Genomic DNA, 25,295 nt, shown 5'->3' with positions numbered 1-25,295 from the left:
TACCCTATGAGCTATGCACCCCGTACTTCACCCTCTGCACCCACCCAGGTTTCAGCCTTCAAAAGCTGAGGATCTTGGCTCAGGTGCCTCTCCTCACTCAGATCACTGTGTTTACCTTGAATTTCACCAGCACTGCAGAGATTTCTGGGCTATGCTTGCCTTCCTAAGAGAAGCACCAGTGTAGGAATCTTCAGAAAGCCTCTAATCCTCCACCTTCCGTTTTATGCTGCAGATCTCAGAACTGTAAAGACTTTGTCTTTAAAATGACCTTGGCTTTGACTTTCGACTTTGATATCTTCTCCCATCTGTCCTGTCCCTCATTTATGAAACTTGCAAGCAATGCCCCATTCCACCAATGCTTGCTCGTGGACAGGCAGAATTTAAAACTTGTCCCAACATTTATCATCTGTCATGTTAAGACTGAAATATCAAATGTATTGAATTATGAATCCCTCACTGCCCTCCCCTCCCCATGGCAAGTGGGAACTCACTCCTGCAATCACCTTGCCTAGCAATAAAATCCAGACCAGAACTCACATGTTACATACACTTTGCCATCAATAGTGAATTTATCTTATGATTGACCCGGTCAGGGCTGGGTTCCCTCTTCTTACTTCAGAAGTAGAGTTTTTGAGAGGGATGGGGAATTATACATTCCATTATGTTTTGAAAATGTATTATACAATTGTGCATAAAATTTTCTATTAAAAAACCTCATCTGTATTGTTATGGCCTTATCTTATATCTCATTTTATTAGCGCCTTTCTCTCGTTATTGATTCTATTTGCCTGTTTGTCTATTTTATTGCTTTTTAAAGAATGAATTCTGTTACACTGATTATTTTTAATTAAAACAGCCCTTCTCTTGTTTGAGGGGTTAGTGTTTTATTTGCTAGTTTTTGTGGCTGTCGCTGATTTGAATAATCATCCCCAGCTTCAGTTTCCAGCTGGAACTTTCTCATCAAAGACTTTCTCCTCTACGTGCAGATCAGAGAATCTTCCTTGTGTTAACCTGCCATTTCACTGGCATCATCATTCACATCGGTTATTTCTGCTGCTGTCACCTTCTGGTTAGGATAATCCTTCATCTGTTTGTTTAATTAATTTATTTATTTTAATTGGAGGCTAATTACTTTACAATATTGTAGTGGTTTCGGCCGTACAACAACATGAATCAGCCACGGGTGTACATTTGTGCCCCCATCCTGAACCCCCTTCCCACCTCCCTCCCCACCCCATCCCTCTGGGTTATCCCAGAGCACCGGCTTTGAGTGCCCTGCTTCATGCACCAAACTTGGACTGGCAATCTGTTTCACATATGATAATATACATGTTTCAATGCTGTTCTCTCAAATCATCCCACCCTCACCTTCTCCCACGGAGTCCAAAAGTCATTCTTTACATCTGTGTCTCTTTTGCTGTCTCATATACAGGGTCATCATTACCATCTTTCTAAATTCCATATATATGTGTTAGTATACTGTATTGGTGTTTCTCTTTCTGACTTACTTCACTCTGTATAGTAGGCCCCAGTTTCACCCACCTCATTAGAACTGACTCAAATATGTTCTTTTTATACCTGAGTAACATTTCATTGTATATATGCACAACTTCCTTATCCATCCATCTGCCGATGGACATCTAGGTTGCTTCCATGTCCTGGCTATTGCAAACCGTGCTGCAATGAACATTGGGGTGCACGTGTCTCTTTCAATTCCTTGGTTTCCTTGGTGAGTATGCCCAGCAGTGGGATTGCTGGGACGTATGGCAGTTCTATTTCCAGTTTTTTTGTTTTCAGGTCGTCACACTTTTCTTTTCCTTCCTGGTTTTATTTAATAGTTTAAATGCCTCCTAGATTCTTTTTCTTGTTCCTCCAAATTTTTTTGAATATATATCATTGTTTATACCCAGAAAGAGCCAGTTTAAAAACATAGCTGGGACTTTCCTGATGGTCCAGTGGTTAAGAATCTGCCTTCTAATACAGGAGCATGGGTTCGATCCCTGGTCAGGGAACTAAGATCTCACAAGTCATGCAGCACAGCAAAAAAAAAAAAAAAAATCCATTGTCATCTGAATGACTGAGAAGAAAATAGCCCAAGGCCAAGACAGTGCCAGGTGAGATGGCCAGTTCTGAGTGCTGACCAGTGGCCTGGGTAACGGTGGATGCTCCCACCAAGCATGGGCTTAAAGACCCAGTCCCCAAGTTGTGTATCAGTGCCATGAATTCACAAACCTGGGGCCTGATAAAGACTAAGCTATTGGGACTTCCCTGGTGGTCTGGTAATTAAGAATCCAAGCTTCCACTGCAGGGGGTACGGGTTTGATCCTGGTTGGGAAACTAGGATCCCACACACTGCACAGCATGACCAAAAAAATTAAAATAATCTTTTTAAAAAAGACTAGAGTGTAGAAACCGTCTCCGTGGAAACAGATGGGGGGCTGCCCACCTCAAAAGTGCGTAGATTTTTGTTATTGTTGTTCCAAAAGCGCATCCTGAGTATCTGAATTTGGATTCTTATATAAAAATGCTCTGAGCTAACTATTTATTTTTTCCGCTTTATTGCATATTTTTATATACAAATAAAAATTGCATATATTTAAGATGTACAACATGACAATTCAAGAATGAGTTTTTACATTATTTCTTCTAGACGTTGAATGTGATCTTTGTGAAGATGTATTATACTTTAAGTCTAATACATTTGTAGGGAGGAGTTCTCGGCACTCAGTCATCTCCCCCAAATTGGGTCCTCCTGAAATTGATGATAATAGCCCTGAAACACAGAACTCCCCCACGATGGAAGTGTTTTATCTGGTATCCTCTGATATGGCGGGCTTCCCAGGTGGCTCAGTGGTAAAGAACCCTTCTGCCAGTGCAGGAGATGCGGGTTCAATCCCTGTGTCAGCAAGATCCCCTGGAGGAGCAATGGCAACCCACTCTAGTATCCTTGCCTGGAAAGATTCCGTGGACAGAGAAGCCTAGTGGGCTACAGTCCATGGGGTCGGACAAGACTCGGCACAAACACCAACAAACACAGTCTGGTATGGTAGCCACCAGCCATGTGTGCTTGCTAGGCACTTGAAATGTGATTTCTACAAATGAAGAGCTGAATTTCTATGTTTATTTGGTGTTAATAGATTTGTATTTGAGTGCTTTTGTAGTTACATCAATGCACTGCCTACTTTGTGGGTTCAGTTGCTGAAATTCCACTCCTGTTTGCAGAGGTCCAGCCCTCTCTTATGAAGGCCCCTTTTTGTATTTACAGATACACACGCCCTGGTGAGCCTCCTTCAAAATCTGAACAAGGCAAATTACCACCTGCCCATCATGGTGACAGATTCGGGGAAACCACCCATGACGAACATCACAGACCTCAGGGTACAGGTGTGCTCCTGCAAGAATTCCAAAGTGGACTGCAACGCAGCGGGGGCCCCGCACTTCAGCGCAACCACAGTCCTGCTCCTGTCCCTCTTCAGCTTAGCTCGTAAGTTGACCAAACTGCAGTGTGCGCACAGTAGGAAAACGTAACTTCCCCAAACCCACTGTTTTTCCACATATCTTCTTTCCCAAAATATGTATCCCAGAGGAAACATTCATTTTTAGCTTACATCTGTGTAATGGAATGTTACCTGTAAAGGTGCTCCCACTAATGTCAAAAGGCCCCTTCACATCCCCCCGCCAGAGGAACCGTGCAAAGGCATCCAATGCCATCAACAGAGCAGGTGGAGAGGAAGTGCCTGCAGATGACCCTGAACTTGAGCTCAGACAGATGTGCCCAGATTGGTTAACTGGTCTACCCGGGCCCTATTTCTGCATGGTGCAGTGTAATCTTTAGCTAGATTTAAGGAGATTCTACACCCTTTAAAGAAGAGTCATGAGAATGCATGGAGGGCATGGAGGCTGTAGAAAGGTGACTGCATATTCACAGTCTTTTCACTGACTGCTTGTCATGACTGTGACATAATGAAGGATTATTTTAAATAAATGAACTATGATGCCGAGTAATAGAGGTGTGAGCATCAAATAAATAGATACGGGTATCAAATATTTCCTATTTGGGGCTTACTAGTCCAGTTTTAACCTTAGCAATTATTAACATATAGCTAATGCCATTCAAAAGACTTTGGGGCCTCAGTATTTACCTTCTGAGAAGGTGAATGGTGGTGTTGTGAATTAGGAGGCTAAGAAAGTGATGATTAGAAAATAAAGACAGAAATTATTGTATCCTGGTGACAGTGTTGAGTGGAGTCAACAGGAAATCTCATTCCAACTTCAGACACATGGAGCTCCCTGCTGAGCCACTGACCTCGGAGTGGAATTAGAGAGGAGAATTCACAGTGCAAAGTGCCTCCCTGGATGGATGGGTGGGTGGGTGGGTGGAAGTGAGGGGTGGAGTGGGGAGAGAAGGAAAGAAGAGAAGGAAACAGAGGGAGGGAGTATACATTCCTCTCTCTCATTCTTTCTTCCTCCCTCCTTTCCTTCTCTCCCCCCTTTTACATAAAACATGAACAGTACAGGTGAAGCTGAAAGCCCCTGCCCCTCTCCCCAGTCCCATTTCCTGTTCTGTCTCCCCAGAGACAATAGCTGTCACAAGCAGCGTGTGTGGACATTGCTTTATGCTGTTACTACACACCACACGCGCACACACCCCGTCTAGCTCCACTTTGTGCGGTTTGTCAGACTTGGTCTAACTCATGTTGTGTTGAGCCTGATGTGCCGGAACCCTCTGTTCTCCCTCTTTTCATTACATTTCCAAGCTCCATCTATGTTGCTGTAGTTCAGGGGGTTGGCAAGCTTTTTCCATCAAGGGCCAGGTGGCAAATATTTTGGGCTCTGGGGGGTCTCATCAGGGCTCTGTTTCATATTCCTGTTTATAGCTGTTTTGGTTCTGTCTTACGTGTTTTAGCACTATTAAAAGTATGAAAACCGTTCTTAGCTCAAGAGCCAGGCAAACACACTGCTCTGGTTCACCCTTCCCATCCTAGGAATATGGCACAGTGTACTCCCTATCAACAGACACATGGGGATTATTTAGTGTCTTGCTCTGACCAACTCTACTGCAGTAAATCCCTGGAATCTGTTTTCCACCAGCTTCTCAAGTGAGGACTAGACAGACACTGAGCGGAATTCACATATAGCAGAGTCGGGATAGACCAGAGGGCAGTACTTCCTGGGTGACTGTACAGAAATAAAAAATGCCATGTGTGCATGTGTGTGTGTACACAGATCGAGAAGATGACTGAGTAGCCATTAACACATCACCCACAACTGATGTTGCTGTTTAGTTGCTAAGTCGTGTCCAACTCTTTTGCAACCCCATGGACTATAGCCTGCCAAGTTCCTGTGTCCATGGAGTTTCCCAGGCAAGAAAGAATACTGGAGGGGGTTGCCATTTCCTTCTCTGGGGGAATCCTCCCAATCCAGAGATCAAGCTCACATCTCCCACATTGGAGGCAGGTTCTTTACCGCTGAGACACCTGGGAAGCCCATAAACACAATTCAGTTCAGTTCAGTCACTCAGACGTGTCCGACTCTTTGCAACCCCATGAATCGCAGCACGCCAGGCCTCCCTGTCCATCACCCACTCCTGGAGTTCACTCAAACTCATGTCCATCGAGTCGGTGATGCCATCCAGCCATCTCATTCTCTGTCGTCCCCTTCTCCTCCTGCCCCCAATCCCTCCCAGCATCAGAGTCTTTTCCAGTGAGTCAACTCTTCGCATGAGGTGGCCAAAGTATTGGAGTTTCAGCTTTAGCATCAGTCCTTCCAATGAACACACAAGATTGATCTCCTTTAGAATGGGCTGGTTGGATCTCCTTGCGGTCCAAGGGACTCTCAAGAGTCTTCTCCAGCACCACAGTTCAAAAGCATCAATTCTTCGGCGATCAGCTTTCTTCACAGTCCAACTCTCACATCCATACATGACCACGGGAAAAACCATAGCCTTGACTAGACAGACCTTTTTTGGCAAAGTAATGTCTCTGCTTTTTAATATGCTATCTAGGTACATGTCACCAAAACCTGACTCTCCATGAACCAAGGCTCTTAAGACTCTGCTCACTTACCAGCCCCTCTAGGCAGCCAGTGAGTGTTTTAATGGAGGCTTCCTGCTCCAATTGTTGAAGTATAGATAGATCCCCAGCCCATCCAACCCCCGGAACCAACATCCCAGGTGACCATAGCCTCCAGCACACATACCCAGTATTTTTGTATGTTTACACAGTATTTTTTACATTAATACACATGCCTGCTACTCCAAATCATTAAATACTAGTAAGATGTAATCTGTTAAGATTAAAAGGAATATAACAGCCATGGCAGCATTTGCTTCCTCCTACTTGTGGACATGAGTTTGAGTGAACTCCGGGAGTTGGTGAGGGACAGGGAGGCCTGGTGTGCTGTGATTCATGGGGTCGCGGAGAGTCGGACACGACCGAGCGACTGAACTGAACTGAACTTTGGAGCACCCTGACCTACAGGTGTCAATAATTAGCAGGTTCCCCAGGATAGCTCACTTCTCATCTCTCCCGTCTGAGCTCTTGGATCACAGTTAATCCAAGACAGAATTGTCTGATGACTGCCAAAGAACTCGTGCTTATTTTATACTCAAAGTAGTACCACTGAGAAAAGACAGGTGCATGCATTCTGTGTTTGAAATGTCAGATGCACTTTCTGTTCTCACCTAAATGGAGAGCCACATGGTTATCCCACTGCAGGTCAGGGCACCTGAGGACAGGCCATAATTATCCTCAGAAAGAAACCCTGAATCTCCCTATGCAGCTGGAAATGACCCTCCCATGTTTTGCAGCACAAGACATCTCATTTCAGTCCCCAAAATAGTTAAGAACAGTTGTCATCACCGACCTGTCTGACTTCAAAACAAGCCTCACCCTGTCCCTATATCAAAGGCATAAGATTACTTAATAATGTTCGTTTGAACATTAGAGAAGCCTGCCAAATAAAATGATTCCTGTTTTATTATAGACCTAGCCCAAGATGTTCTTCCTAACAGAGAAAGAATGAAACAAATAATGTAGGCATGTGAGAAACTGGCAGGAATAAGATGCCTTGAGTGTCCTACGGCTCAGACTCTCTCCTAAGAGCAAGGTCAGTGTGGCTGACCCATGACAATGGCAAGACGGCACACAGAAATGGGTCCAAAATATTAAGCAAAGTTGGGACATGGGTCCTAATAACACTGTAACTATCAGTAGATTATAAAGTGCAAGGACAAGAGAACTTCCCCACCAGCCAGGGTCCTTGAATGAATGTGGAGATTTGATAGAATCTGTTTGATGTTTCTTTAAAGCAGGGAGTGGCAAACTACAGCTCAAGAGCCAAGGAATGCTCACTTCCTGATTTTAAGATTTGATTAGAATACAGATGCTCCCTGGTGGATCAGCGGTAAAGAATCTGCCCGCCAATGCAGGAGACACAAGGGATGTGGGTTTGATCCCTGGGTTGGGAAGATCCTCTGAAGGAGGAAATGGCAACCCACTCTGGTATTCTTGCCACGGACAGAGGAGCCTGGAGGGCTACAGTTCATGGGGTCTCAAAGAGTCGGACACAACTGAGCGAGTGAGCAGAGACCCACAGAACACAGAAGGTCCGTCCATGTACAGACTTAGCCTCGGACTGCTTTCTGCTACTACCACAGAAAGAACTGAGTGGTTGCCCCCGAGACCCTATGGCCAGAAAAGTCGAAAATCTTTACTCCCTGGCTCTTGGCAGGAAAAGCGTGTCAATTTGGTCTTTAAGGCCTTTGCTCGTAAAACTGCAGGGCTCACATCATCCAACGAGGGAAGAGAAAATGGTTTTGCTCCTCCTCCCAAATAACATTTTGATTCAAGTAGACTCGCATGAACCAAACACCCCTGTTCTGTAGCTTTTCTCTTTATTTCCTTCATTGCCCTGGTGGTTTTATTTCACTCTGTAGACAAGACACTGATACTCAGAAAGGTCCCAAGGTGGGTAAGCATGGAGGCCAGTGTTCGTTATTAGACTGCCTCCCTTGTGGAGAAAGATAATAAAAACATTTCAGTTTATTACGATACCGTAGGCGGCTTTATTGCATTTGAGAGTTGAACTGAGAGAGACGCAATTCCTTCTTTGACATCCCAAAGTAAAAGAAATAAAACTAATGACATTGAAAGCAATAAAAAATGTAAATGAAATGATTTTTACTGCCAGTTTGTTGTTTAAATCACATGTTGATGACATCGAGGGGATGCATAATTCTCCCTCTAGGACCCTCCAAAGAAAGCAAGCTGGCACATCCATGAGGGTTTTTGTGCTGTGACAAGGCAAGTTCAAGGAATATTGTGCTGAAACCTTTTCAAACACTGTTTTAAAATTAATTCACAAGAGCAAGAATATAAAAGAACAGATCAGGTGAACCATTTGAATAAGTACCAAAAGTCTCTATGTTGGAAAGGAGGGGGCATTGAATTGTAACCTTGATGATCACAATGAAGAAGTTTAAAGAGGTGACCAAATGAGCAAAAAAACGGTCACTGGAAATACTTTTCATTCTAATGCTTTTTATTAAGGTATTATTTGCATAATATAAAATTCACCTATTTTAAGGGTACAGTTTGATGAATTTGGTGAAGTGTAGCCACTCCACAATCAAGATGCCATTCCTTGTACCCCTTTCCTGTTGATCCCCTCCCCGGAGTCCAGACTCTCATTGATCTGCCTACTCTGATTAGATTCTTGCCTTCTCTAGAATTTTCCATAAACAGAATTGCACAGTCCATGTCACTGAGCGTATCAGTATTTTGCTCCTCTCCATTGTGAAATGTATTACGGGCAGAGGCAGAGCTTGGAGGGGCACCAAGCCAGAGCAGAGCCGGCCATCCCCGGCCTGCAGACGGAGCTGGTCCCTCCAAGGTCACGGACAGTGACAGTCAGCCTCTGGCGTCCCAGGGCTTTCTATGTGCCACACACATACACAGCTAAGAACATTACATCATTGTGAACTTTTTCGGGCCATCAACTCAACAGTCACAGGAGATGTGCTGTGGTCTGACTTGACCTAAACAGGGCTTGAGGACTTTCAAATGGAGTGGGTCTTATTAAGTCGAAAATTTTTTCCTACTTTTTTCAGTGACCAAAATGATTATTTTAAGTTATTGGTCTCACACAGGAAAATATTTTTAAATGAAATTACTGATGCCATTTAATATGTTCTTTTCCAGTCTTCAAATGCAAGTGAATATGAAGGATATAGTTTACTCCAGCCCAGGTCACCAAAGAGTTTAAGGCAATGGTAGCAAGGGCAATGAAAAATTCACCTGAAAAAAAAGGAAATTAAATGAGTTCAGAAGAGTTCTAACCCCAAAGGAATTCACCTGTCAAGCAGTATAAAGATCCCTAGGTATAGAAAATAACAATAAAACGTGCATCGGAATCAGCATGCTCATTTCCATGGTCCTTTCTGTTAAAACAGCTTTCCCCCTTAACCTTCTCAATATCGTTTCGTTTACACTTGAGTCACATTACAAAGATTTCTTTATCTAGAATTTAGAGCAGCTGCTCTAAATTTTCCAAACAGATACATGAGTACTTTAAACTCTAAAATCAATGGGGTGCAGCACAGGTTGGTGACCTTTACATGCTGACCCACCCCCTTAACAGATTTAGAATGAATAGCCCTAAGCTTCACAGAACAACCCATTATATTCCAACAATCAATTCATTGCAGAATACACTATACTTTCATTGTGGGTTGATCTTTTACACATGTTTGTTTCTTTGTAACACGAGTTTTTAGTGGTACCTTCTCCCTGTATAAATCCAAGATATAATAATAATTAAGCAAAGGTGGCAGAGAGCCAAACTGCTTCCATTCACCCTATCATCAGGCAGAGTGGAAGTCCCTCAGCTGGCCTAAGGCCTAGAGAGCAAGCAATGCAAACCCTGATGCAGGTCACAGAGAGGCAGGGAGGGGCCGTGACCAAACAGGCAGCCTCTGGAAGCTTGGAAGGGAGGAGGGGGCTCCGAAAGGAACTCTCTGCCAGTGCCTGGACTGTAGCCCCCTAAGAATTCTGACCTCTGGAGTATAGGAGAGTGAGTGTGTGTGGTTTGTGAGCCACTGAATTTGTGGTCGCTTGTGACAGCAGCCCTCAGGAACTCATACACCATCTCTGCAGAACCACCAGTTACTATCTTGCTTTTCTCAGTGACCAAAGATATATATATATGTATATGTATCTGGGATGATGGTCTATTTCTAAGCTGCCAAGTAGGTTTGTTTATAAAATAGCCCAGCCCTGGGCCAACTGCAGAAGACAGGGCTCAGTGAGGCAGCAGGAGGGGGCCACGGTTGATCTGAGGTGGGAGGCATGTGGTATTCGCATTTTCAGAGAAGTCCAGTTTTTTGAGTCGTAAACCAGCAGAACTATTCTTTCTCTCTTCAGATGTTATGCTTAAGAAGAAAAAAAAAAAACTTCCCCAAAGTAGTGCAATATTTATAAATGCATTTGTTATAGCTTGCCAGTCATGTATCTAGTATTTAGCTAAAATGTTGTTGAATCAAGTTGTTATATTCCTTGACTTGACTCTGAATCTCTTCCATTCAGGTCTGTGAGAACTCCTGACATCTGAAGCTTGATTCCCAAGTTTCCATAGCAACAGGAAAAAGAGGAAAAAAAATCCAAATCTGAAGATTGCAGTTTACAGCTCTCGAACTTCACAACCAGGCCTCAATTGTTTCAGATTTTCATTTTCTTTGCGATTTTCACTTAATCTGTACTTCACCATTTTGACAGCATCTTCCTTTTCCCCTTTAATTAATGGAATCCTCTGAATTTTCCCTTGAGTGTTTTAAACATCATGGCATAGAACTTGACCTTCTGGGAGGAGGAACAATGAATACTTTTCCTGATGTGTTTGCCATGTTGCTAGTCAGCACTCCACACATCCGGTTTGGTCTGTGGGTTAGTATTTGTATATGTATGCGTATCTGTATGTGTATATACCCAGTATTTATAGAGACAGACTACGGAAGCTTGGTCCTCATATATCATCACCCTTCCCTAGAGGTTAAGCACAGAAAGGGTAGAAGCCAAAGCAGCAGACCCCTCCAGGGCCTCAGCGTCCAGTTCAGCACTAGGGCAGAGCACAGAGCTGGCGCTTCTCCTCGACCCACCGTCCAGGCAGGCCCGCAGAGGGGGACAGTTTTCACTGCCATCCTATGTGAGGATGATTCTGAGTGACAGTGGTGAGGAGCAGAGCTGGACACTTCACCATCAAATGCACGGGCGTCTATCTCTCTGCATTTGTAAGTGTCCGGAAACCATATTCCCAGTGGGTTTTCTGGGGACCTGGCCCAGGATAGAGAACCTTGCCCTCCTTGGCATACGTACAACAGCCAGCGTCATCATGGAGGTCACACATGCGTCCGAAGAGGCCATCAGGTACCATGTGTATACATATTTCGGCCCACATGTACAGACATACATTTATGCGCATACACACCCTTCGTTTCCTATATACATGCATACAATAGAGTAAATACAGCTAGTTTTAAAAGTACCCTTTTGTGTGAATCGCCGGCCGTCATTTGCAAACCTGAAAATAAAAGATGTTCATTATGTATGAGAAGTAATTGATTTTTATTCTGTGAGCATGCGAACATAAGACGGAGGTTAGTGCTTGTACCAAGGTTATCTTCTTGTCCATACGCTGTAACTGAACCATCAAAGCTCACACCAAATTCTTCTAGCAGATAAACTAGTGACAGCCTGTGGCTTTTTCTTAGCGCTCGACACGAGCTAGGGTCAGGTAAGTGTCTTAGCATATTTTAATGCAGTTGCTTACTAAAGGTTTTAACCACACTCGCGCGCACACGCGGGTCCGCACACTCTTTCTTATGCAATCTCTGTTTGCACCTGTGCTTTTCAGTTTGCCTTCATAGGAACTAGAAGTCATATGTTGTCTTTATTGTAGTGAAATTATGCAGATAGAGTTCCATATATTGTATTTGTTTCTATAGTAAATCTTTTTGAAGCATACAGAATGCAGAGATTTTTTTTCCATTAAAATAAATGGGTGTTGGTGGTTAAAACTGGACGGTAGCTCTTCTCTGATTTCTGTGTTGGTGTCTAATGTCATGGACGCTGGGTCTTGCCCAGTGCAAGGTCATACTTCTGCTGGCTGGCCGTTTGGGTCCCCCGACATAAAATGGGTGAGTGGGAAGGCCAGCAGCCCCGACGAGGGCACGGAGGAGCCTCAGGGGCAGGGGCCCCAAGCCTGCAGTCACACTTCACCAGGTTTCCTCTTCTGGCTTCACAGGGCGCAGCCTCGTGTCTCCTCGGTGGACCTCGCCCCCCTCTTCCTGCAAGGCAGAGGGGAGGGCTCACCACGGAGCACATCCAGCAGCATCCTCAGAGGCCAGGTGGTCAGCAGCCTGGCTCACAGGCTCGCTAACTAGGCATCAGGAAGCTTGCCTCACCCTGAGCCCTCCCTGGGGAGGAAGACAGAAGTCGAGTGACCGTCCACTCAAGTGTAAGACTTGCCCTTGCCTCTCAAGCCCACAGGCTCTCCAGCATTTTACAAATCATGCCAGTAGCTCACCTTAGCTTAGAACACTGAGAAATCAGAGTAAAGGGTATACTTCGTGAACAAGCAGGATATGCCTTAATTTTCCCCTGTTTAAGTATATTCACTGTCCCCAGGATCCTCATCAAGCCAGAGATATTTCTGCATGTTGCTCTTTTGAATCCCTTCAAAAACAACAACAAAACAGACCAATTCTTAGGAGCCAAAACGGTACCATTTCCTGAATCATATGGTGTATTTAAATTGCTACAATACAGTTGCACTGCAGAATCAAAACGTTATTTCATAATTACCAATGTATTTTGTTTCAGTCTAAGTTACTGGAAAAAGAAAAGTCAAGTGAGAGCCAGAAATTTCTTTCCCATTACCAAGCACAAGACTGTGAGGATTTTATTTTCACTGAATGAAGTCACACCTTCTCCATTTTTTAATTAGTGTATTAACCACCTTAGTTAATTAAAAATTACATTTTCTCCCCATTTTACACATGATTGTTTCAGATGGTTTGTTCTAATAAGAACATGTGAACATTTTCTAATTTTAATACAAATTACCTTCAATGCTGCCGGTTCTCTCCCAACGGACATCATTCAGGTAGAGGTACCTGCCCTGGTTCTCCGCCAGCACCTGCCAATCCAAACATCATAACAAAATAAACCCAGCTACATTTCATGGTAGGTGTGAAATCAGAGATCTCGGTGATCCAAAAGTTAACTCCTGTCCTCCCAAGTACCCGGTCACTACCAAACCGAGCGAGCGGGGTGGGGAGCTGAGTGGGGAGTGTTGTATGGGATCTTTAAGAGCTTGCACTGTACTTGGCTACAGACAAATTCTAAAGGGTCTCCAAGCATTTTCCGATTTTCTAAGCAGAGTGCACTAATCTAGCCACGTGTAGTTGACTTAAGCAAGAATCATCGGGTAAATCACACCAGGGAGAGAAAAGTCACAAGAGAAAGGTGAGCATTGAGAAAGAAGAAACTGCCTTTTCTATTTAACTGCTAAATAATAGAAACGATGATAATAATGACGGTGGTGATGGTGACCATGATGATGATGGTGATGTAGCTGCACTTTTCATGAAGATGATGCAACCCATCTTATCTGGCTGTTGAGACTCGGAAGATTTGGGACTTCTTGTAATCCTATGATAATGGGCTTTCATAATTGTTCATCTACCGCAATCAATAATTCCTTTGCTATGTAAAATGCATTATCCTTATTTTATTTCCTATTGCTACTGGATTAGCCCACTGCTGAAAAATTGCTCTACTTCTCACTGTGTTTGGCTCAATAGTAAAGAATCCGCCTGCCAGTGCAAGAGACGCAGGTTCCACCCCTAGATCAGCAAGATCGCCTGGAGAAGGGAATGGCAACCCATTCCAGTATTCTTGCCTGGGAAATCCTATGAACAGGGGAGCCTGGCGGGCTACAGTCCATGAGGTCGCAAAAAAGTCGGACACGACTGAGTGGCTAAACAACAACAATGTAAAAGCATATACAAAATCTGTAGAGACAGGAAAAAATGGTGGGACTAAATATGTGAATAAGGATTTCAGATAGGAACTTTAATTCTATAAATTAAGTCTATGATTTAAACAAATCATTAAGATAGTCATCCAATTGGAGAGGCAGAAAAGCTTCTTCCTACCGTGCACGCTGCATCACTATCAGAACAGTAATCATTGGAGGGTTACTGAACTTGGTGAGCTTTTGAAATTTTGTTTGGTCCCAAGTCGCTCAGTTGTGTCTGACTCTTATCTGACACAACAGGCTCCTCTGTCCATGGAATTCTCCAGGCAAGAATACTGGAGTGGTTGCCATTCCCCTCTCCACAGGATCTTCCCAAAGCAGAGATCGAATCCAGGTCTCCTGCATTGGCAGGCAGATTCTTTACCCTCTGAGCCGGTCCCAAGTGCTTGCTGGGCGGTAGGGATGCTGTGAGAAGCAATGGGTGTAGTTAAACCATAGTAATTTTCACTACAAAGCTCTGAAGTCTCTGAGAAAGTGGTTCATAGAAGTCCTATAAATATATGCTGAATTCTCCATTTTCCTCTACTTTTTAAAGCTTTTCCTTTATAAAAATTAGTCATTCTTTATAATATACATGCATTCAAATTATTAAAGGGTTTAAAATGAAGGCTATATGAAAATTTTTTGCATTGTCATGCACTGGTGTCAATCCTGTTCTGGTGTTAAATATTATTTATTTCCCCCAAGATAAAATTTTTCAGAAATTTTAAATGAATTTTTTCATAGACATTTAAAAGAGATAAAGGTTTATTATTTAAAACTTTTTTCATTCGACTGAAGATACTGTACCTTTGGGCCCTAGTTGCTGACTTGCTTCTAGTCTCTGGGCCATAAATTAACGTTTGATTTACTGTGTAGTTGCCATGAAATTTTAACTTGTTTGTGAAACAGTCAAATAAAGGTGATCTGAGATTTTTTAATGTGTGTGCTTGGGCTTAGACTGGCTTTAGTACAGTTTAAACACAGTGACAACGCAAAGGTATATTTTTTCAAATGGTGCTCTGGTTGGCCTATACTATTTAATGACCAAAGCAAAACCAAGTGCTGCCTGTCTGCCTAATAATTAACTCTTTCCTATCTTCTTTGATAACAGTCAAATCCTTCAGACTTGGAAAAAAACATGCAGATGACTGGTAGGTAGGTAAGTAGGCAGGTAGAGAAAGATACAGAGTGAAATAGATAACCAGGTACAGGAAGATGTCAAGAAGATGACTTAATTCAGATTAGAAACGAAAAGGGGAAGGGGAGGACACCAACACTTGGTAAGAGCCTCCTATGGTGAGATATTTCACAGTATTTGTGTGTGTGTTTGCATATTATGTTATACATTTTATACATACTATATAACTATATATTACATAGATAATTTATATAATTCAAGGAACAGTGAAATGGAGATTATCCCCACTGTACAGATGAGAAAATTCCATTGACAAAGTTAAAACTGTATTAACCAGGTCTCACTCCTTCGTTGTTCAGCTGCTCGGATGTGTCCGACTCTTTGCGACCCCATGTACTGTATCATGCCAGGCTTCCCTGTCCTTCACTATCTGCTGGAGTTTGTTCACACTCCTAGTAAGTGTATGTGTGACCTCAACACTGATCTCTTCCTACTTATCCTAAGCCAGTACCACCCATATGTCGCCAGGAATCAACAGAGCCAATTTGTAGCATTACACCCAATGCGTGAAATTGATGATGACAAAGCCACTGAATAATGACAAGATCAGTGAAGCACACCAAAATCAAACTTGTAAGTCAAATATCGCTAAGAAAATTTCCTTCCTCCCTAGGCAGACTGTCTGCAGGAAATTTCTAGTTTTGGTAAACAAACAGGAAATTGATTCCTTGCCAGGCAATCACGGTGACACTAATTTGGAAAACTGCCACAATGAACATGAGAAACATCAACCAACACGTTAAACCAAAAGCAAAACAATTGGAGGTGGATCGGGATGCCACCGGTGACACCATCCTTCCCATGAAAACAGTTTTCTGTTCTTTTGTGAACCCAACTTCAGAGACCCTCCCAAGTCAAAGTCACCAGGAGCTCTCCCCAGGGTGCACTCCGGGACACTACCAAAACTTGATGTCACATGGGAATCCATGCCAGGAAGACTATCCTGGGGCAAAGGCATTTCAAAATTAAATTTGTCAGAACTAAATTTTTGTTTCTCTCCATAACAACGCCCTACCTTTGGTACTCCTCCTCTGACCCACCAAGAATGGACCCTGCATCCCCGCCCTGCCCTTCCTCGCACCAGCAAGGCAGTATCTTCTCTGCTCAGGATTACTGAAGGCTTGTTCTATGCAAAATGGGTATCCAGCACCTGCAGAAATTCCCAACCGTCCTGGTTGTGATTTATCCCCAAGGAGAAGAGATGTGTTCCTCTGATTCAGCAGCATTTCCCAAAGTGTGTAATGACAAACTACTTAAAGCAAGCACTACCTCTTTATCTCTGCTTCCCTGCCTTCTCTTAGGGCAGAATTTTCTAAACTGTCATCCTAGGGGAGCATCCTCATGGTTTAAGGACATCCATCTCCCACCACGCCTAACGGGACCACACCGAGGTGCCACTCATGCTGTCAGTTACAGCCATAGCCTGAAACTGTATACCTTTAAATTTGTGATATTTACTTAAGTCAATATATTTCAAATGAAAATTGTGCCTACTATGAATGAAAAGCCAGCATCACTCGGGATATAGTTAAGTGATGATCGAAACAAATACAGAGCAAAATGGCAGAATGAGAGGCTCCAGTCCACACGCCCTCCCCTAGAAACATCAATTTAATGACCACGGATGAGGACGGAAGAAGGCGATGGCACCCCACTCCAGTACTCTTGCCTGGAAAATCCCATGGACGGAGGAGCCTGGTGGGCTGCAGTCCAAGGGGTCGCAAAGAGTCACACACGACTAAACGACTTCACTCTCACTTTTCACTTTCATGCATTGGAGAAGGAAATGGCAGCCCACTCCAGTGTTCTTGCCTGGAGAATCCCAGGGACGGGGGAGCCTGGTGGGCTGCCATCTATGGGGTCGCACAGAGTCGGACACGACTGAAGTGACTTAGCAGCAGCAGCAGCATGGATGAAGACACCTTTATGGAAGCCCAGGACCTGAGATGTTCCAGCACCTCAGTGGAGCAAAAAGAAAACTGAAAAAGATGCCTTTCTCAGAGGAATCTGAAAAAGGGCAAGAAGAACTGTTTGACTTTACTGCATCACCCATTCTCCAAGGCAGCCCAGCTCAGAGCCAAGACTCCTTGGTCCAGTTTCTCCTTTGGGGAAGCAAACTGAGTCTCTGCTCCCCCCACCTTTGCAGGACATTGCCCAAAAGGCTACTCTGTCTGTCCCGCAAAGAACACAGAGGCAATCTGCACAACTGAATATAGTCTGAGCCAGCTAGAAGGTGAGAGGAAGTGGCCCGGGGCTTACAGTACTGAGGAATCTAAGCAGCTGGCCACAGATCCTACTACCTGGCCACAGTCTCCACCATGAGTCCTGCACACAAACAATATGGAGGCTCCTCAAAAAAATTAAAAGTAGAACTACCACGCGATCCAGCGGCCCCACTACTAAATATGTATTCAAAGGAATTAAAATCAGGACACTCTCAGGTTCGCTGCAGCATTATTTACAACAGCCATGGGGTGGAGCCAAAAGACCCTGAGGCAGGGGAAGATTGAGGGCAGGAGGAGAAGGGGGTGGCAGACGATGAGATGGTTGGATGGCATCACTTGATGGACATGAGTTTCAGCAAACTCCAGGAGTTGGTGATGGACCTGGAAGCTTGGCTTGCTGCGGTCCACGGGGTCACAAAGAGTCGGACATGATTTAGAAACTGAACAACAACAAAAGGGTGCAGACAACCTAACTGTCCGCTGATGGATGAGTGAATAAAGAAAATGTGGTGTACGTGCACGGTGGAGTACCCTGCAGCCTTTAAAAAGAAGGGAACCCTGCCATTTGTGACACCACGGATGAACCTGGAGAACGTTTTACTAAGCAAACTAAGCCAGACGTGGAAAGACAAATAATATGTGACCTCACTTGTATGTGGGATGTAAAATAGTTCAGTTCATAGAAGCAGAGAGCAGAATGGTGGTTGCCAGGGGCTGGAGGAGGCGGAAAGGGAGAGATGTTGTTCAAAAGGTACAAAGTTTCAGTTAAACAGGATAAACAAACTCTGGAGATCCACTAGAGAACAGTGCTCATAGCCACAATGCTCTGTACTTAAAATTTACCTCAGGGTATTCAGACTGAGCGACTGAACTGAACTGAACTGATTTAGTACATTTAGTGTTCTTTTACCACACATTAAAAAAATAATATTACTACTTTGTAACACAACTTAAAGTATTATATTTTATTATATAAAATGTATTGCCTATGTTATATTACATATATTTAATATTTATTAATAGTATATGTTAGTGTATCAAGGGAACTTTGGGGGGGTGACATAGTTCTGGTTCTGATGGGGACAAGGACTTCATCAGTTCAGTTGCTCAGTCGTGTCCAACTCTTTGCGACCCCATGGACTGCAGCGTGCCAGGCTTCCCTGACTTCATAGGCACATACCTACCCCCAAACTCATCGAGGTCACTTCCTCCTCTGAGGGGGAAAGGGCTGAAGTGATACAGGTGCTGATGGAGGGACGTGTAGGTCAGGAGGGAGGTTCTGACAATATTCTCTGTTTTCACTGCAAAGTAGAATAGTCAGTCATCCTCTGAGAAGCAGGGGATGACGCACAGGGTCTAGAGAGACTGGAAAGGTTTGAAACGTCCACTACAGGCTGGAGCCAGTGCAGCCCGGGCCACCAGAAGGCCGGGCCACTACAGCCTGAAGCTGCTGCGGGGCATCGTCAGAAGGGACCTGAGGCTCACCTGCACTCGGTGACCTGGAGACCCCAGTGCACACAGCTCAGAGCAGACTTGGGTCCTAACAGCTGATGTGCGTGCCAAGTCAGGAAGGAAAGAACCAATGACAAGTTCTCGAAGGCCCGCCCTGCGGGGATCGCTCCTCCCCTGCTCAACAACAGGACACCTCACTTGAGTTGTAGACACATAAGCACCAGTCCTGCTTAGTGCAAGTCAGGGGACTGAGGATCCAGAAACAAGGCCAGGCCTTAAGCAAAGCGCAAGCATGAAACTAATCCCAAACCATCTCGAAAGGGGAAAGGAGAATTACTTCAGTCACTCAGTTAATTAAGAAATAGTTTTTGTTTTTTTAATGCAAAGAGGACATAAGACACTTAAACAGAAATGAACGTTGTTCAAAACCAAAGTTTTAAAGGTTAACTGCTAGTGCCTCACACTTAATACAGTAGTTTTGTTAAGAGACTAATATTCAGTTAAGTTTGGTGTGTCAACCCCGCAAAGTAAGTGTATCAGCCATGATGATAAATTAGTGGAGCTTTTGCATAAAGCAGCTGTTTAAAAGATGTTGGCCTCCACACAGAGAAAGTATGTCGTCTTTCTGCCTAAGTGCAAAAGAAAAAAACCTCCGCTGAAAAAGTGTCAAATATGCTGGCTGTTGTGAAATTTTCAGTCGCGATAAAAAGGTCTCAAAGTCTCCCGCCCGAAAGAGACACCAAACAAAACTCCACAGCACGTTTGTTTCACCTTTTTCCTCCCGGGGCAGGACCAGGGGCGGGGCGCGGTGGGGAGGGTGGGCTGGCGTGGCTTATGGGAAGGGGCGGGGAAGTGCTGGGCGGGGCCTCGCCTCGGAACGGAAACTTACAGCGACAGACCCTTCCGGCGCGTGACGCGAACTACGACTCCCAGAATGCCCAGTGGTCTCGTGAAACTGGCCTCGGTCGTCGCGAGAAGTAGCCGCTGGGGCGTCTGCGCGAACAAACGGAAGTATAGGTGAAGGTCTGAGGCAGCACCGCCAAGCTGGGCACCGGGGAGATGGCCGAGACTGACCCCAAGACCGTGCAGGATCTCACCTCAGTGGTAAGGGGCGGCTGTGCGAGACGCGCCCGAGGCCGCCGCAACCCAGGGCGACTCCGGCGAGGCCCACGGCCCGAGGCGCCTCTCCGCAGCCGCGCGGGGCGGGTCTCAGGAGGCCCCGTTTCTGAAGGCTTTGCTGCCGCGGCCCCCCTACCTTGACTGCCCCCGGTCGCTGTCTGTAGGCCCCTCACCTGCTGACGCGCCCGGGTCCCCCGCCCTGTTCACTCTCGGTGACCCCCGGATCCCGCAGCTCCCATCCCCAGCCCTCCGCCCCGCGCGCTGCACCCCGAAACACCCAAGGCGTTGTGAATCGCAGAGGGTCCAGAAGGGAGGGGGCGTCACCAGCCCCTCCCGCCCCGCCCCAGGTCTTATTCGCCAGTTGGGGAAACTGAAACCCGGACAGGGAAGTTGAAGGCCACGGAGCTGCAGAGAACTGGGGCTGAACCCGGGGTCCTTGGTCTCCCCAAGGGACCAGAGCTTCTATCCTGATCCCGTGACGGCGTCTCCGGGGTTAGCGTGGGGTGTTGTATTTTGTCGTTTCACAGGTGCAGACACTCCTGCAACAGATGCAAGATAAATTTCAGACCATGTCCGACCAGATCATTGGAAGAAATATCCTTTATTTATAGTCAGTCTGTAATGGGTCATTGGATCCCATTTTTCCAGATTGTAGTGGCGATAAGTGGGTAGTTTGCAGGTCAACTTCCACTTGTCATTTATCAGATTTTTTTTTTTTTTTTTTTTTTTTTTTTTAGTGAGCTTAGGTGCACACGTCCTGAGAAGTACTGTGCAGAGATCTAGAAATACAGCTGAGCTAGATCCCTGGCAACGAGGAACTTGCAGTTCCTCAATAATATGGTCTAGGGTGGTTGACTGTGAGCTAAGCATTTCATGTGTAGATCTCCCGTGATCCTCACCATCACCTGACGAACAGGTTGTAGCAGATAAAGAGTGGGGAATCTTAGAAAAGTGAAAGAACTTTCTCAGGTCCTGTCACAAGAATAACAGCAGGGCTGGGATGTGCTCTAAGCCAGATTCTGACAATGTCCAAAGGAAATTAGGAAACCACTTTCATTAAGCCGCTGTGTTGAAGGCCCTTGTCTGCAGGCACCTGGTGGAGAAGGGTAAGAAGTGGAAGCTCTGGTGCCTTGTCTTTAACTTCCCCACTTGATGACATGAGCAGTCGCATTGATGACCTGGAGAAGAACATAGCAGACCTCATGACGCAGGCTGGGGTGGAAGAGCTGGACGGTGAAAACAAGATCCCGGCCACACAGAAGAGCTGAAGGTGAGCGGAGGGAGGGGCAGGACACTGCTACAGGTCCCTGTGACTCTGATGTAGTTGGACTTCCTCTAGGTCCGTCCCCAGCCACGAACCAGCAAGCATCCCCTTGTTGTTGCCCCTGGGGACTCCAGGCTCTGAATTTTTCATACCAAACTATTCCTTATGAGAAGTATATTTTTTCCTGTTTTTATCAGTGAAACCTAGATTACCATTGAGTAATGTAAGATAACACTGAGTTTATACCAGTACAACCAAAACAAAAAAGTATATTTTGTTGGCCTGAAAATTCGAATCACTGGCAGATCTTCCCCCAGATCTTTTTGGGGTTTTTTTTTTTTTTTGCCACCTTCCTAAGTGCCGTAAGTTCTAGGGATTCTCTTACAGGAACAACCTCTGCAAGAGGTTAATGCCAGGACAATAACTGATTATGTATGATTTAGATGACCTAAACTATGGCCATGTTAACCCTTTATCCTAGAGTTGGTTTAAATTTCCAGGGGAGAGACTAATAATTAAAATAGCAGTTAAAGCAAGACAGCTCGACACATAGATGACTGCCTTGGTCTCACCATGATGGATTCCTTCATGGTAAGCCTTTTCGAGAGTGTGGTGTTTCCCTCGTTACAACCCAGAAGCCGTTTTTAAACTCTTTGCACTTTTAGCATTTTGTTATTGTCACTCGCTGAGTTGTGTCTGACTCTTTTGTAACCCCTGGGACTGGAGCCCTCCAGGCTCCTCTGACCATGGGATTTCCCAGCTAAGAATACTGGAGTGAGTTGCCATTTCCTTCTCCAGGGGAGCTTCCTAAACCAGGGATTCCTGCATTGCGGTGGATTCTTTACTGCTGAGCCTCTGGGGAAGCCCTTTAGCATTTTAATTTCCTGTATAAAATAAAGTTTACTGTGAATGTTTCAGTTCAGTCGCTCAGTCATGTCCGACTCTCTGCGACCCCATAAATCACAGCATGCCAGGCCTCCCTGTCCATCACCAACTCCCGGAGTTTACTCAGACTCATGTCCATCGAGTCGGTGATGCCATCCAGCCATCTCATTCTCTGTCGTCCCCATCTCCTCCCACCCCCAATCCCTCCCAGCATCAGACTCTTTTCCAGTGAGTCAACTTGTCGCATGAGGTGGCCAAAGTATGGTAACTAGAATACCAAGCAGAATATACAGGAAAAGACACCAAATTCTTTTTTTCATTTTCTGAGCGTGTCCTGGCTGGACCAAATTATAGGTAGCTATGAAATATGGGTTGCTTTGAAGTCCAAGAAAATAAAGGTTTGAGAGGTAAAAAAATCTTAAATTGACTGTTACCTTAATAGTAGATTGGGTTGTTGCACTATGTGAGTAAATCACAAAGTTGTTTTTTGTGGTTGTCACCCTGATTCCCTGTAGACTTGGGCAATGTCCTTCCTGTCTTAGGAGCTCCTCCAGGTCTTATGTCATCCAGCTGTCAAAAACCCCATCAAGTGAATGAGAACATCCTCTCAAGAACTGCAGGATTGAAGAATTTCAAGTGACAGGCATAATGCAAGAAAAGGAATGGGAGTAGGAAACAGTGTCACAGTAAACTTTTTAATAAAGGGTTTTATTTTAGTTTTGCTAGGACTTTATGCAGACAAAATATATTTAGTTCAACTGAGGATTCTGAAAGGATTTTTTGTTACTAATTCTATGTATTGTTTTTATTTGTCCTTATAGAATGAATAGCACGTTGATGGCTTCTCCTTTTTCAACAGGTTGCTTGTCTTCGCTGGAATCTGGAACACCTTTTTACAAGCCAAGAGGAGACAGATGGCTTTTTCAACTAACTACTATGTGTAGACAGGTTTTATATTATAAAGTGTGAATTCTTCTTACCACATACTATAGAGTTAGTTTATGGAGTGACTTCCCTCCCCTGCCCCCCATGTTTCCTGAACATGGTGACTTCACATCTTGGACCTTGGTCGGTTGTGCTATTAAACACTAAAACTTTGGCAGTTCCTGCATACAGTTGTCCAACTTTTTAGCGTATTTTTGTGAGGTTATTTTTTTTCCAGTCATTCCCTTTGTAGTAGTGCTGTTTGATAGAAGTTGCTGCGTGATTGTTTTATTAGACATAGAGTAAACTCTTGGTTATAATTAGATTTTGTGAAGTAAGGTGTTTATAGTTAAGGTTCTTTGATTCTCAGAGTAACCATTGAGTGAAAACCAAATAGTGTGTTGGTGATACTTTTCAAGTGGTTAAAAACATTTAAAATTGTGTATTCGGAATATCTGGCACTACTCTGTCGCCAAAACTCAGAACTGAACCACGATCTTATATCTGAGTCCCTGAGGTCAGATGCCACAGTAACTTAGAGTGACCACTGCCACTTTAGTGTTTGAATTTTTAAATACGGAAAACAACAGAGTTGCCTGATGTGATGAGGCTTTCAGTAGTTAGAGTTTTGCATGAGATTTGAATTCTTCAGTCGGACCCTACATTGTCCATTCATAGTCATTACCATAGGAAATCTGGCAGGATTGTACAACTCAGTTACTCCCATCTTTAGAGCTACTGGCCGGGAAAAGAAACAGAAAAGAAAAGCCAACCATGTTAAGCCCATGCCAGTTGTTTGGTAGGAGGCTTGAGTTTTTAAGAAACACTGCTTCTTTATACTGTTTCCTACCTGAGTTCAAGCAGAGTAGTGGCTTTATTACTGATGATGCTGCTCAGCTGAGTGTGTCAGGAGATTTGGTCCTGGAGGCAGTGTTGGCCGGAAGGAGAACCGCGTGACTGTCGCAGCAGGGTGATTTTGTAGAGAAAATGAAAGAAGTTGAGGGATGAGATAGTGTTGTGGAGAGGAAAGCCCACAGTCAACACAGTATGATTTTTTAAAGTTTCCTATGTCACCAGTCCTAAATGTTTGTATTGCAAATGTATAATAAGATGAAGAAACAATGTGTCCTGTTTATAAAGTATCCGGGGAGCACAAAGGATGCGATTTCTTCTGGACAAGATGGATTCCCCGCTGTTAGCACCACGCTGCAGAAAGTCCATCACTGGGCTGGTGGGTCCTGCTGTGGGTTTGGCCCTGAAAGCCCAGAGCACAGTGGGACGGGACAGGAGCACATGCAGGTGCTTCCAAGCCCGGGAGATGGCAAGTGGGTAGTCGGGCGTGAGGAGCTGGCTTCCTTAAGTAACAGGAAGTTTGCAGAGGAAACTCCCCTGACCAGAAATACCTGCCATGAATAAAGGTGCCTGAAATCCTGCTGTTGATGCTTCCTTGTGTGTCACAAATGATTGGTTTTCCGAGTTTTCACACCATTTTCAGGTGATCAGCTAGAACCTCTGGAAAGGTTCTGTACCAACAGCCAAAGTGGGGACGGACGGGAGGTGCTGGGGAGACTGTGCTGCCAGAAGGGAAGGCTAGGCTCGCAGCCACGACAAAGAAAGTGAGCATCGTTGCTATGGGGGCAGGAAGTCCAACAGACAACTTACTGTGAACCTTTCACAATCCTGTCTGTACACTGACGGTTTCCTATATGGATAACAGTGTTCTTTTCTTTTACTCTGTAGTTCCTGTTTTAAGTAGATTAAAATGGAGGCATTTTCACAGTATGTTGTCAGATCTCACCCTGAACATTAACTGGCATCAGTTAACAATTAGTCGTAGCTACCAGCACCTGTGAAAGCCGTTGCTATAAACCATGGTGCTGTGCCAGCATTTTGTTTACTTGACTTCATCCGCATGACAGCCCTGAGTTAGTTTTTATCTGATCAGCCCATTTTAAACAGAAGGAACACAGTGCTGGGCAACAGTTGACCACACAGCTGGAAGCAGGGACTCTGGAATCACCACCGACAGCTGTCTGCCAAGGTAAGACTTCCAAGTAGTCTCAGCCGGGCTGTCTGGGAATGAAAAACCTGCCACCTCAGTGGATCTTGAAATTCAGTTTTGAAAGGCTAATTTCAGTTAAACATGACCTAA

General features: G+C 44.6%; 2 protein-coding genes and 1 long non-coding RNA gene across 4 annotated transcripts in view; 2 read left to right on the top strand and 1 right to left on the bottom strand.

Annotated features, from left to right (window-relative positions):
- CDH13 (cadherin 13) overlaps nucleotides 1–12,076 on the top strand; it is a 1,084,595-nt gene extending 1,072,519 nt beyond the window's left edge. Inside the window, exons 13-14 of the mRNA XM_055413053.2 lie at nucleotides 3,266–3,484; nucleotides 10,584–12,076. Of these exons, the coding sequence (XP_055269028.2) occupies nucleotides 3,266–3,484; nucleotides 10,584–10,591 (227 nt within the window). The 3' untranslated portion in view covers nucleotides 10,592–12,076. The remainder of the gene's footprint in view (nucleotides 1–3,265; nucleotides 3,485–10,583) is intronic.
- LOC148774432 (uncharacterized) lies at nucleotides 8,932–19,946 on the bottom strand. Of its 2 annotated transcripts, none has more exons than XR_016035943.1 (3): nucleotides 19,841–19,946; nucleotides 13,119–13,191; nucleotides 8,932–9,296 (listed from the first exon to the last, which is right to left on the bottom strand). It is a non-coding gene; the product is annotated as an uncharacterized LOC148774432 (long non-coding RNA). The 2 variants fall into 2 exon arrangements; XR_016035942.1 differs by lacking the exon at nucleotides 19,841–19,946 and adding an exon at nucleotides 18,684–18,786.
- HSBP1 (heat shock factor binding protein 1) lies at nucleotides 19,900–24,576 on the top strand. Its single transcript, XM_055413054.2, has 4 exons — nucleotides 19,900–20,055; nucleotides 20,598–20,664; nucleotides 21,220–21,340; nucleotides 23,079–24,576. Exons 1-3 carry the CDS (start codon nucleotides 20,011–20,013, stop codon nucleotides 21,336–21,338), a joined length of 231 nt encoding a protein of 76 aa, XP_055269029.1. The 5' UTR covers nucleotides 19,900–20,010; the 3' UTR covers nucleotides 21,339–21,340; nucleotides 23,079–24,576.
- The last annotated feature ends 719 nt before the right edge of the window (nucleotides 24,577–25,295 follow it).

This window comes from Moschus berezovskii, chromosome 22 (genome assembly GCF_049115385.1).
Source record: "Moschus berezovskii isolate FMDL1 chromosome 22, NW_MosBer_1.0, whole genome shotgun sequence".
NCBI classification, from domain to species: domain Eukaryota; kingdom Metazoa; phylum Chordata; class Mammalia; order Artiodactyla; family Moschidae; genus Moschus; species Moschus berezovskii.
This window is presented reverse-complemented; position numbering and strand designations above follow the sequence as displayed.